The 12,662-nt window shown below is 41.8% G+C and overlaps 1 protein-coding gene across 4 annotated transcripts in view; it reads left to right on the top strand.

The window, feature by feature from the left end:
* The window catches only part of rxraa (retinoid X receptor, alpha a), a 117,799-nt gene extending 105,630 nt beyond the window's left edge, over positions 1 to 12,169 (top strand). For all 4 annotated transcript variants that reach the window (XM_035991531.1, XM_035991530.1, XM_035991533.1 and 1 more), the window contains exons 7-11: positions 3,401 to 3,530; positions 5,749 to 5,881; positions 8,399 to 8,490; positions 11,160 to 11,265; positions 11,759 to 12,169. In XM_035991531.1, coding sequence (XP_035847424.1) covers positions 3,401 to 3,530; positions 5,749 to 5,881; positions 8,399 to 8,490; positions 11,160 to 11,265; positions 11,759 to 11,906 — 609 coding nt within the window. In that variant the 3' untranslated portion in view covers positions 11,907 to 12,169. The remainder of the gene's footprint in view (positions 1 to 3,400; positions 3,531 to 5,748; positions 5,882 to 8,398; positions 8,491 to 11,159; positions 11,266 to 11,758) is intronic.
* The last annotated feature ends 493 nt before the right edge of the window (positions 12,170 to 12,662 follow it).

Below are 12,662 nucleotides of genomic sequence, written 5' to 3' on the forward strand. Positions count from 1 at the left end.
TGAGTGTACACCATGAATGGGCCACCGCCGCTGTCTAATAGCCAGGGTCTGGCCAACCTGAATAAAGTGTGTTTATCTCATGGTGACCTAGAACAGGAGTTAAACAGGCGTTAGTAATGTGCCTTCAGTCAGTCAGGGAGAGGACTTCTCATAAGGAGAAGGGGGAGAGGAGAAGATGCTATCGTTCACTAAACCTGGGGGTGTTTATTTACCTCTATTCAATGGTTTTCTCTCTTCTTTCTTCCTGTCTTTGCATCTCTTCTGGATGGCTGTCCTACCGTCTGTGTGTTGACGTATATAAAGGTTTAGTTTCTCATCTTTTCCCGAGCTTAAGGCAGCAAGCGTTGCTGTTATTTAGATGATAATTAGCTGATGATTCATCCCCGCTCCAGCATATGAGGACAGCTTCTTCTTTTTTTTTTTTTTTCAATCGACAAAAAGTGGGACACTTGAGTAATTCATTTTCATACTCATCTTTGTGAGTACCAAAGTTTCTCTCTTTTGTCACGCTAGTATAGTCTGGATCAAGCTGAATAATGAAAAATTCAAAGGCAAATCTTTCGTCTCCCCTTCTCCAAGTGATGAAAATTTCATAGGACGGTATGCAAGCCTGGCAATTCTCTAAGTTGCTGGGATGATCGTCCATGGCGGGGAAGCACGTGTGGCTATAAACTCTTTGATTTTCTGGGAATGAAGACAGTGTCTTTTTTTTTTTTTTTTTTGTAGCAGCCTTTTAAAAATCTGCCAAAGGGACTAAAATCAAGTAATTTCAAATGTCTTCTATTGCTGCTTTCTCTCTCAAGTTTCCGTTTTTGTCCAAGCTTATTTGCGTCCTGTTTTCAGGTGTGGTCTTCACAGTAGAAGAATCGGATGTAGCTGTAACCGTTGAGCTGTGAGATATCCCCAGGTGGACCTTTTGTACTGACATACATGGAGGTTAATGTTATTCCATCACAGGTCACGGCGGGCCCGATAACATCCTAAATGCTGTTCTGTGACTTGAACAGTAAGTACAGTAATGTGATGCCGGAGGATTGTTGCAGGGAAGTGTAAGCTCCTCTCCCTTGTCATCTCCACAGACAGGGGCAAAGAAACCAGGTCAGTGTAAACATGGCTAAGATAGCCATACAACATTCATGAGGCATGCCATGTTCAACGAGAACCCTGGGACTTGTATTCTTATGAGGAATGAGGAAGAGTGGTTGGACCGTGTCGCACACTGAAGCCTCTATTTGTTTTTCTTTGTTTTGGCTGGGGTTGCTCTTTGGAATGAATTGTCTGTTTATGTGTTGTTTTTTTTTTAGGGGAAGCGCAGCTCATGAAGGCTGTCGCTGAGCTGCGTCGTCCAGGTCTCCCACGGAGATCAGATGCTGAAATATTCATAAGATGCCTGTTTTCTTTCTCCCCCTAAAGACGACTTTCAGTTTTCAAAAACAGTGTAGGCTTTGTGTCTGGTTTAAGTTTCATACGTGTGATACTCTGCAGTGAGTGTGAGTTTCACACCGTAGGGAGGCAACGTGGAGGGACAGTCTTTGGCCTGCGTGTTACAGTGCGAGTGGAGGGATGTTTTCTCCTTTATCTCAAACTAATCTTCTCTCGAGAGCTGCAGTTGATGTCGGGATCCTCCGAGCTTTTAGCATCGATCTGTGGGATTTGGTAGAAGGAAGTTTGGGAGAAGTTGCCGACTGTTTTTGTCGGAGTGTGAGTTCACACAGGGATACTTTAAGGATGTTTACTTGATTTAAAATTATGCACAAAAGCATGTGCATAAAGTCTTTGTTTACACATGCATATATCAAGGGTATGTGCTCCTGGGATGATGGTAAATTCTCGTCAGAGATTGACAGTATTGTTTGGGATTCCCCCCACCCCTGTCCATATGGATTGACATTTTTTAGTGAGTTAGTCATACTGTATGTGTGTAGCATTAGTATTCCACCACTGCTCATAAACTTTCTGCTGGTCAAAGAATAATGTCTCCCAATCTAATGTATTGGGACAGGTAAAGGCAAGCAGTCCAGTCGCACACAGAAATTATCAGAAAACTCCTCATGTTCAGTAGACACTTTATTTTTTGAAATGTGGAGATTCTGACCACCTGAACTGCAGTTTATGTCTCACAATAGCCAGTTTCTTCAGGCTGATACTAGTATTTTGTAGACTCTTTCTTCAAACTTTAGTTTTTTTTTAGGACAAGAATAATAAAAGAAACACTAGCTAACTCAGCTTTTAGACCGTGATGTATGTTCTAAAAGCCTGTCTGCAGCCTTGTTCAATGGTAAATGTGAGTTGACTTGATTGCAGGGGAGCTGAAATTCTTTTAACCAAGTATAAATGTTTGTCTAAAGAAGTGGATTGTTCTGTAATTGAAGACATATGAGCATGCTTTAACAGCAACGGTATGCGTTCACCGTTAAGATTGCATTTAACCCTATTTAGCACTCAAAGTGAAGAGAGGCTTTTTAAATGCATATGCACTATGCTTTTAAAATAATAGATGTCCATGTGACATCTTTCTTTAGCTTTTCTTCCAGCTTTAACACTCAGCTCTCCTCAAGGCTTCATACATCTAATGTAATGAAATCAATGAAGGATTGAAGCTTTCTCCTTGGTTCACCTCTTATTTCACGGAGGAACTAGGCAGTGTTCCTATTTAGGGCACTAAATGGGCAATGTGCAGTGACGTCCATTAGTCAGTCCAGTCCACTACCAAGAACTGACTGTTTTTTTTTTTTTTTTTTAAATATTTTCCACTGAGAAATGTTGACCTTAAATGACAACAATTCATCTTTTGAAAAACATAATACAAAACTTGGAAAAAGGGTATGAACTTATATTAGCTTTTGATCGATAATGATAGTGGACATTTGTTTCAGGCATGTGAGCTGGAGTTACAGACTTTGTTATATGTTTTACTGTGAGTGAATATGTATAATCATTATACACAATCATTTGCTGAGTTTTCTGTAGGTCTGCTAAACTTGATAACAAAGTCCCGTTGAGCTCCTAAGTGATTGTTATGTTGTGAAGTGTCAGGAGGGGCCTCTTGAGATCCACTAGCTGTCCAAAGGTTGATTTGTGCATTGGCTAAAAGGTCCCCAAAGAACATGCCTGCTTGGTGAAAGTGTTCTTTTCACCGGCCGCTCTCTGCAGGTATTTCCTCCACGAGCTGGGACAGAATCACTGTTTATTTTGTCTTCCCACTTGCTCCTCTTGAGAGAATATTATTCATAGCATAGTACTCATGTAACCTTGGATGTGTGTCTTGGTAGGTGGCTCAACCTGACACCAGCCAAAAAGAGACACACAGACTAAGACAAAAATATTACACCTTTTCATTTTATGCATAACCTGGATTTCTAACTTCGAGATTTGTCTGTTTGTCTCTGTTTCCCTGCAGCCCAATGACCCAGTGACAAATATCTGTCAGGCGGCTGACAAACAGCTCTTTACTTTGGTGGAGTGGGCCAAGAGGATCCCCCACTTCTCTGAGCTGCCGCTGGACGACCAGGTCATCCTTCTACGAGCAGGTCTGTCAAAAAAGGCTAAAACACAGTCATAAAAAAGCCAACCAAACATTGACACTAGCTGTGTTTCCATTCACATACTTGTATGTGCATTTTGAAGTATCAGAAAAGCTGGATGGAATCGGCAAATTCTATCAATCTTCCTTGATTGTGCAAAAAAAATGTTACAGTCCCTTGAGGTGTGTTTTGCCTTTGTCAAAAAAGAGTTGGTGCACTAAATAGGATATGGAAACGCCTTTGGCCAAATAAGAAAATTTGGGGTGGGGGGGCTTTTCCCTTTATTAGATAGTGACAGTGGATAGACAGGAAAGGGGGGAAGAGAGAAAGGGGATGACACGTAGCAAATGGCCGCAGGTCGGATCCGAACCCGGGCCGCTGCAAAGGACACACTCTACTGGGTGAGCTAGAGGTCTCACCACATTTAACTTACATAACTGTTTATAAAATAAGCTGTTTCCGCTTTCGGCGTCTTCCTGGATATTCTCAATATGTGTCTTTGTCTCCAGACAACATGGCTGACATGAAAGAACATTTAAAACTTGCCCGGCTAAACCAAAATCCTGAAGACCTCTCTCTATTTTTCTCTCGTAGATAGGTTAGATGGCCAGGTTAGGTGACTTGTTTCCGGTTAGCAACCTCCTACTTCCTTCACGTTTTTTTGGGACATTTCAAAAGTTTGCTTAAAATTTGCTTGACAGTTGAATGGAAACATGGCTAATGAATGACGATTATGATTTTATTCCATAATGGCCCCTCCAGTAGGGTTGGGCAATGTCAATGGCAAATGGCATATGACAATGTCCTCAGTGAAACATCACGATGGATGATGACATCGTTGTTGGGAGGGAGGGGGGACTACTTGAATCTAGCCATTGTTATTTGAACGTATAGGAAATGTCCATCAAGCACAGTGCTGAAAAGAGAATAAATGAGTATATATTACTGTTCTAAATAGTAAATTATGATCACCTTGTCTTTAAACAAAGGTAAAACAGCAGCTTTTTGTTAGCATTCAACAGCTACAGCTTCCATTAGACTTTGACTGCGTGCTAACAGCTAACCAGAACCATAGGGCAGGCTATGTTGCTGTTGAGTGCTAGCTAAATAACCATTGTTTTATCTTGGTTAAAAAGAAGTGCTTAATTAGTATGATCCTGAACAACAGTAGATACCCACTGATTTTAGAATATAGACAAAAAAAACTTAGACTTAGCCGTTGAAAGAAACCCTCTTTGAGAAAACACACTGAATTACAGATGCTAGTGCTAGCTCTTTATCTGTATCTAGGTAGAATAATCTTAGCCAAACAGAACGTGAATACACTAATCTGGCCATAACCATGAATAACTGTCTTGGTTATGTGACTGAGACGAGAGTTCGACTCACCAAGGTCAGAACAGCTCATTCTGTGTATCTGCTGTATGTGGGAAAGCAAGCTAACCGCTCAGGATCACAGGAGCATCCACGTAAAACACAGAGTGAATCATCTGTCACTTCTCTTACAATCACTAACATCACATGCACAAAGGTATTTTGGGGGGTTTTCAGCACACTGCCCTTGTTGCCTGCCTGTCGCTCGAATTTCACGCCATTATATTCTAAATCCACCTTGAGGGGGAAAAAAATGCTATTACACACCCATCCCATACCCTGAAAAAAAAGTCCTCCCATCATTTCATATAATGATGGAGAGACGTCAGCAAAGCAGAGAGAGACATTATTCTGGAGAGCTCGGCTCTCAGGTTTTCTATAAATAACCGCTTTAGTTCTGCTGTATCACGGATAAAAGCATCGCGGCTCCTCTCATACCCAACTCAACTCTGGGGAAAAGAGGCGAGTGTTGCCAGGCAGAACAGTTAAAGGAGCCCTGTCACTCAAAAGGCAGCGTCTTGTGTCTTTCAGTGCTCTCTGTGTCAAGCCCCTGCTTTGGCACATCAAGCCTGTTGTATTTATTGTGATGGCAGGCGCAGTTCATCCCTTTTACACGCTTGTCTCTTCAGAAAGGATGATTCAAATGTCTTCGTAATAACCTGATGCCTGTGCTTGAGAAAGCTGCACGCTTTTACCGCGCAGCCTAATTGATTCATTGGAATTCCCCCTCTGTTGTCAGTTTCATTTTGCTTGAATGCTGTGTGAACTTTTGTACTGGGATTTGCCTGTGTTTTTTTTTTTTTTCTTCCCTCATACTTACCCTCGATCCTCCTCCCCATCTCTGCCACAGGTTGGAATGAACTTCTCATTGCATCATTTTCGCACCGTTCGATAACGATTAAAGACGGGATCCTGTTGGCGACCGGGCTGCACGTCCACCGCAACAGCGCCCATAGTGCTGGAGTGGGAGCCATCTTTGACAGGTCATTATTATCATATAGCTAAACTTTCTTGTCTTTAAACTAATCTGTGCGTAACCTACAGCTAATATGTTTCATAGGTGGTTTGTAAATTGCAACTCATTGCTGTGTTAGTGGTTAATAAATAATTTATAAATGTTTTACAGGTTAATAATGAGCCATTACTAGGGACAACATGAGGAACCAGATTATGAAAGAAATGTTTGGCGGGCAACATAACTTATTTTGGGTTATAACATACTTTAATAATGGTTTATTACTGGTCTGTTAAGCATTAATAAATGATTAACTATTGTAAATGTATGTACCCCTTAGTGACAGTCTTCTCAGAAAGTGGTAACATTTAGGCATACTTAATAAGTTATAAGTAAAAGTTTTGCTAATGCTAACAAATCATTCATAAATGCTTTATCCGTCAGTAATAAGCTATTAATAATGACAACTTTTGCATGGTTTTGAAAAATTAATTTGACCAGTGTTTATACTACTCCAGCATGATTTGCTTTGTCTTTTTAGGTCGCTTAAAAGTTGACCTTGATAATGCCTTATTACTAATCTATAAAGCATTAATAAATGACTTGGTGACTACTATAAAGCTGTACACCACCTGCCTAAAATGTTACCACTTTCTAAATGGTAACATTTTAGGCATACTTAGTATCTTTGTTCTTCAAACAAGAAGTGTGTTTTACTAGAAAGTGATTTTGTGTTTTTGCAGCATATGACATTTTGGTTTCCACTGAAATATTACATCGAGACTGTAAGTCGTGAAAGGCAAAGCAGCACAGGAACTATTGATCGACTCCAGTTTACTAAATATGTACACCAGTAGGTATCAGGGGTCTCACACAAACACTGAACTGCTCAGAAAAATGTCAAAAACCCCAAAAATCCATGCACAAGTCACTCACCGTGGAATGGGGCGTGCGCAGGAAGCACCATGGTGACTGTTGTTGACATTCCAGCTGTCTGACAGCCTGAGATCTCCCAGGAGTCTGCGCTGTCACTTCAGCAGCGTCACACCTTCAGCTCAACTGACGAACGTTGTAGAAGAGACTATATATATATATATATATATATATATATATAAGGGGTCTGGGACCCCTAGGGGGTCCTCAGAGTCAATGCAGGGGGGCCTCCAAATAATTGTTATTTTTTGAAAGTTTTTTTTTTTTTTTTTATTTAAAAAGTCTTAACATGAATCTAACATATTATTAGCAAATATAAATCCCCACTGATGATAGGCTTACTGGCCTATAAGAAAGAAGATAGTCACTAAGGTGTCCATTCACAGATCCAGTTAATCCTAAGGATTCACTGTGCCACATTTTAACATTAAAACATGATTTATAAAATCACGCCAACAATTATTATGCTATTTTAATAGCTTAGTATTCTATGCAAAAAAGGCTTTAGGTTGCCCTACACGTTATTGTAGGCCCAGTTTTATATGCAACTTAATTTGATACAATATGTAGTAGGGGGTCCCTGCTTCATCTCTCTTTCAGTTAAGGGGTCCTTGGCGTAAATCCTGACGAATCAGAGATCAGTTACAGGTGCCATCAGACCCATAATAACAGAAGTCTATCTTTGGAATAACTGCCTCTCCTTCTTTTTCTTCTTGTTCTCTTTTCTTGTGCCTCCGCCCCTCTGATCACTGAGCCTCTGTGCTCAATCATCTGCGTTCACAGCCACAGGACATATTTCATCTCTGGCATTAACCGTGGCAAGCATTAAGATGCGCAGGGCCGATAATGTTTCTTTATCTACTCCTCTCTCTCTCTCTCTCTCTTCACCATACAAATGAAGACACTGATTAACTTAAACACTTGAGTCTTTTCTATTTCCAATTTTTTTTCTTTCTTTTTTTCTAGCCCTGTTGTTCCTCCTCGGAACAAATTGAATTAGAATGAGCTAAGAGCCACAATTGACTTTACTATCCGGAGAGGGAGGGGGGAGGGGGGGGAGAAACTGAGTGAGAAGGAAAATAAAGAGCGACGAGGAGAGGGTGTGACCGAGTCAAAGAGGGGTGAGGAGTTCGAGCTACTCCACGCACCGACACTCCCACCAGTGATGTCACACACAGACAGTGGGGGCGCGGGTGTTAGATTACAGCTTGTGTTTACTCTGTGGCTTTCCTTTTTATGAAAACCACGTACTAAATATAATTACTTTGCAGCGTTGTAAACTTTTCCACTGATCTAACGGTGCCTATGTGGGCTGTGTGTGTGTGTGTGTGTGTGTGTGTGGTGGTGTTTTTAAATAGATTTGAGCTGGATAGTAGTTAAATATATATATTTTTAATGTCCCAGTCTGGATAATTCACACAAAGCATAGTTTGTCATTTACAAAAATGTACCAATTAGACTCAAATGGTTTCCCGTGATCTTAACTTCCCTGGCACTCGGTTGTCTGATGTAACACATATATACCCGTAGCCGAGAAGGCTTAAAAACGTTGCCTGACTTTGAATGAGCCGCATCTCTGACTTTATTCATTTTCTTTGTCTCTTTTGTGCAGAGTGCTCACAGAACTGGTGTCAAAGATGAGGGACATGCAGATGGATAAGACAGAACTGGGGTGCCTTCGAGCTATAGTCCTTTTCAACCCAGGTAAATATCACTATATGTAAGCTTGCATTTGCGGTGGCACTTCAAAGAAGCTGTAAATGAGGTGTTTGAGAGATGTGTGATTTTAAATGAGCTCTGTTTATTCTAGTTTCAATTTCACTTGGAACCAAAACAGTCAGAATACAGCAGGTACATGTGTGGAAGCTGTTGTGGGGGGGGGCGGTTGTTTGAAACAACAGCTTAAAGGGTTCCCAAACCACATAATAAGCATCCACACCACTGTAGACATGTTTGTTGAACATCGGTGTTTTACAGTGCAGTGGGACTTCTATTAAAGTTTAAAGATCTTTATATGTTGTAGGCCTACTACTTTTTCTAGCTATAACCAAGAAAAAAAACAGCATTCAACTGATATTAATATTGCTTAAATAGAATAGGACTCATTAAGCTTAGTAATACTCCACCGTTAAATCTATATTTAAGTATCAAAATCTCTCCTGCAGTTTGCTTGGCAGACGGCTGTAAAGAGTTTGTAGTTTCTTTATTGACGCAGCCGGAATCCGGTTACACTGATTCCAACGACAACAACTTTTCACAGTGGGACGAAAAGTCTCAAAACATTCTTCTCAAATCCACCCCCAAAGCATAATCTACTTCTCCACTGTCTCTTGACATTTCATATTTTCACCCAAATGTTTATAAATGCACTACTTGAAGTAGAGCTTTCTAGCTTTGATAGCGGGGCACAGAGGCAGTGTGTTCAGCCTAGAGATGGCCCGATACCATTTTTTTCTTCCCGATACCGATTCTGATACCTGAACTTGCGTATCGGCCGATACGGAGTACTGATCCGATACCAGTGTGTCATATATTTTATTATGTTTTAACAACTGTATACTACTATCCCTGTATGGATGTGATATGATTTCTATCTTTGTTGTCAGTCTGGCTCAGGTTAAACTCTTTATGAAACATGAACAATGAATGCCACAGAACTTTCTTTTATTCTACAGTTTGACAGTCAGTTATAACGGAAAAAGAACTTAAATGAACTACTTTAATGTAGATTTGCTTCAGGGCTTTATGACGTGGTATCGGATAGGTGCATAAACTCCAGTACTTCCCGATACCAATACCAGCATTTTAGTATCTGTATCGGAACATCTCTAGTTCAGCCATACTGTATGTTTGAATGTACTGAGCATGCCGAGGGAGAAGGGGGATTACGCTGCAGAGCAAATGAAACGTGTCACCATCAGGATCTTTTGGAAACGAGCAGATTTCTGGAGTGAGGAAACTATATACAGTTTGTACGTCGACATTTAGGGTGGAGTATCACTTTAAGTTTTTGACTTTTTTGCCTCAGCTTGAACCTCGTTAATGTAACTGGAGAATTGGGAACTGGCTTTTGACTTGCCGGGGTTGTCTTTGAACTTGACTTCTCTTGAGAAATGAAGACGGATGTGCTTCTGACCTCTGCATAGCACTGAGGTAGAGAGCCCGAAATAAATGCTGATACAGCCCATATTTGATTGATGAATGTGCAGGGGGCAAACCAATAAATCCTTTATTAAATAATAATGACATCCTCCTGTGAAAATCTGGCCAAAGAAAGCTTATGACGGCCAATGACCGGCCAAGCCATGTGTCACGCCTGCTATCAGTGTGCTGCTCTGTATTTGAACCTCATCCACATGGCACCAAAGTAAACTAAACCAACGCCATGAATGGGACCCGGGTTTTTAATGACTCCCTCCGTCCCTCTGGGGGCCACTGTGGATCTGTTCACCCCTGACACACACTGATCCTCTTGTGTTTCCACATTTTGTTCCGGCCACATCCAGGCCTTCACGTCTCGGCCTGATTCCTTGTTTAATTAGGGGTTCACAAGACTGGTCTGACGGAGAAAGCAAAGGGTGGGGGCGGCAGAGGAGGGGACGGCAGAGGAGGGGACAGCGAGGCTAAAAATAACAGTCCTTCCTTTCCCACACTGTGTGATCGAGTCCAGCCATTACCAACAAATGTTCAGTCATTGTTGATCACTTGTGCGGCGCTTTGTTCATCAGAAATGTTAATCAATGACGCGCCTGTGTCGTTAATCAAAGAGGAGTCCTCCAGTGGAGCTTAAATTAGCGCAGTGCTAATTGGACTAACCCAGAATGAGGTGACACGCGTCCACAACGAGCCTGCAGGGTTAAAACTCAACTCGGGAGTTAGTAAGACTCTGCTCTCCGTCCTAAACTACTGCAGCGTGCCCCCGAGCAGGGGATTCACTCGAGTTGTCTCTAGAAAAGTGACAAACATAACCTGCTTCTATGTAGTCAATATATGTGTTGAATGAAGTTCAACCACAAGGTGACCCTCTTAACCTCTCCTTGAGAGTGTTTGTGTGTGTGTGTGTGTGTGTGTGTGTGTGTGTGTGTGTGTGTGTGTGTGTGTGTGTGGGGGGGTGGGGGGGGGGTGTGGGTGTGTGTGTTGTGTTGTGAAAATGCGCAATGTTTAATATGAGCAATGAAGTAAAAAAAAAAAGTGACAAACTGTAAGAATGTTAAGAACAAAAAGAGTGTATACATGCACATGAAACGCAGTTCCTGTCTAATTGTATAGAAATAATAGCAGTAGGGTTGCTGTTGTTGTTATTTTCTATACTGTATGTTTTTATATATATATATATATATATATATATATATTATTTGTGTGTGTCTCCACAGACTCTAAAGGTCTGTCCAATCCCGGTGAGGTAGAAGCTCTGAGAGAAAAAGTGTACGCGTCTTTAGAGGCCTACTGCAAACAGAAGTACCCCGACCAGCCTGGCAGGTAGGAAAACAAACACAGACATGACACGTACAAATCCCCACACTCTCCCTCATTTGCTCTCTCTTCATACAAAAAATGGTTCCACACTCGTCTTCACGGTTTAACACATTGCACATTGTATTAATGAGCAACGAAAACAAAGTTGTTGCTTTTTTTTTTCAAATGTGTGAGGTTTGCTTGTATGAGTGCTCCGGGGGGCGGGGGGGGGACTCTCCCAACTGCACAAATCAATCCTTTCTTGAATTCCGTTGCTTGCTAAGAGAAAATGTTTACCTGCCATTTGAGAATCCCTTTGTTCATACAAGTAGCTTTAGCATGAGGCTGCTGCACATTACATTGAAGGCACTGTACGTACGTGCCATATCAGTGGCTGTTGTTTTGCATCAGGATCATCTCCACACATCTCTCTCCCACATATCTCCCTCCCCCCTTCTTGTCAGATGTATATTAGTCTTGTGCTCTCGTGTCTAATTTTGGTCTTGTGTTGTGACAGATTTGCCAAACTGTTGCTGCGGTTACCAGCGCTGCGCTCCATCGGCCTCAAGTGTCTGGAGCACTTGTTCTTCTTCAAGCTCATCGGCGACACGCCCATCGACACCTTCCTCATGGAGATGCTAGAAGCCCCCCATCAAATGACATAATAGCAGAGCCCTCCTCGCCCTCCCACTTCTCCCCCAAACATCTCCCACCAGCCCTGGATCAGGAGCAGAGTCCTTTAAAAAAAAAAAAAAAAATAAATAAAATAAAAAACTCCCGTCTCCAGCTAAGGGACAGATGATGTGACAACTTTGGATGGAGAACCTCTCCCTTCCTCCCGTCCCTCCCTCTACCCCTCCTCCCTTTTGATGTGTTTCCAAACAATGAATTCATCATGCCTATGGGTCTGTTTAATATCTTGTAAAAAAATATATATAAATAAGGAATATACATATATGTATAGATGAAAATCACACGGCAACACGAGTGACAACCGTGGACTTAAAATAAGGTCGGACAGAAGACAAAAGAAACGTATTGAGCCATCGTTTTCATCCTTGCTTTTTTCCTGCACCTTGACAAGGAAAAATGATGTCATATTTGGACACTCAGCGTTGTGATCGGGACAATCGTGGACTGGGAGAGCCTCGGACCCGAGCCCTCTCTCTCTCTCTCTCTCTCTCTCTCTCTCTCTTTCAGGACTGGACTTCACTATCAGTGGGGGGTGTTGCTCCTGCCGGGACTCTAATGAACACGTCAGGTCTTGCACTAGCTGTGAGCTTTCTGGAGTAGAACTCCGATGTGGGTTAACAAGACTGCAAGAGCTCAAAAACCTCAGGTCTCTGCCCAAATCCAACACATCCGAAACCATGTCTTACTCTATTAGCACTGTGCAGCGCCGCGGAGGACATGGCCTATTA

This window comes from Sander lucioperca, chromosome 14 (assembly GCF_008315115.2).
Source record: "Sander lucioperca isolate FBNREF2018 chromosome 14, SLUC_FBN_1.2, whole genome shotgun sequence".
NCBI lineage: Eukaryota > Metazoa > Chordata > Actinopteri > Perciformes > Percidae > Sander > Sander lucioperca.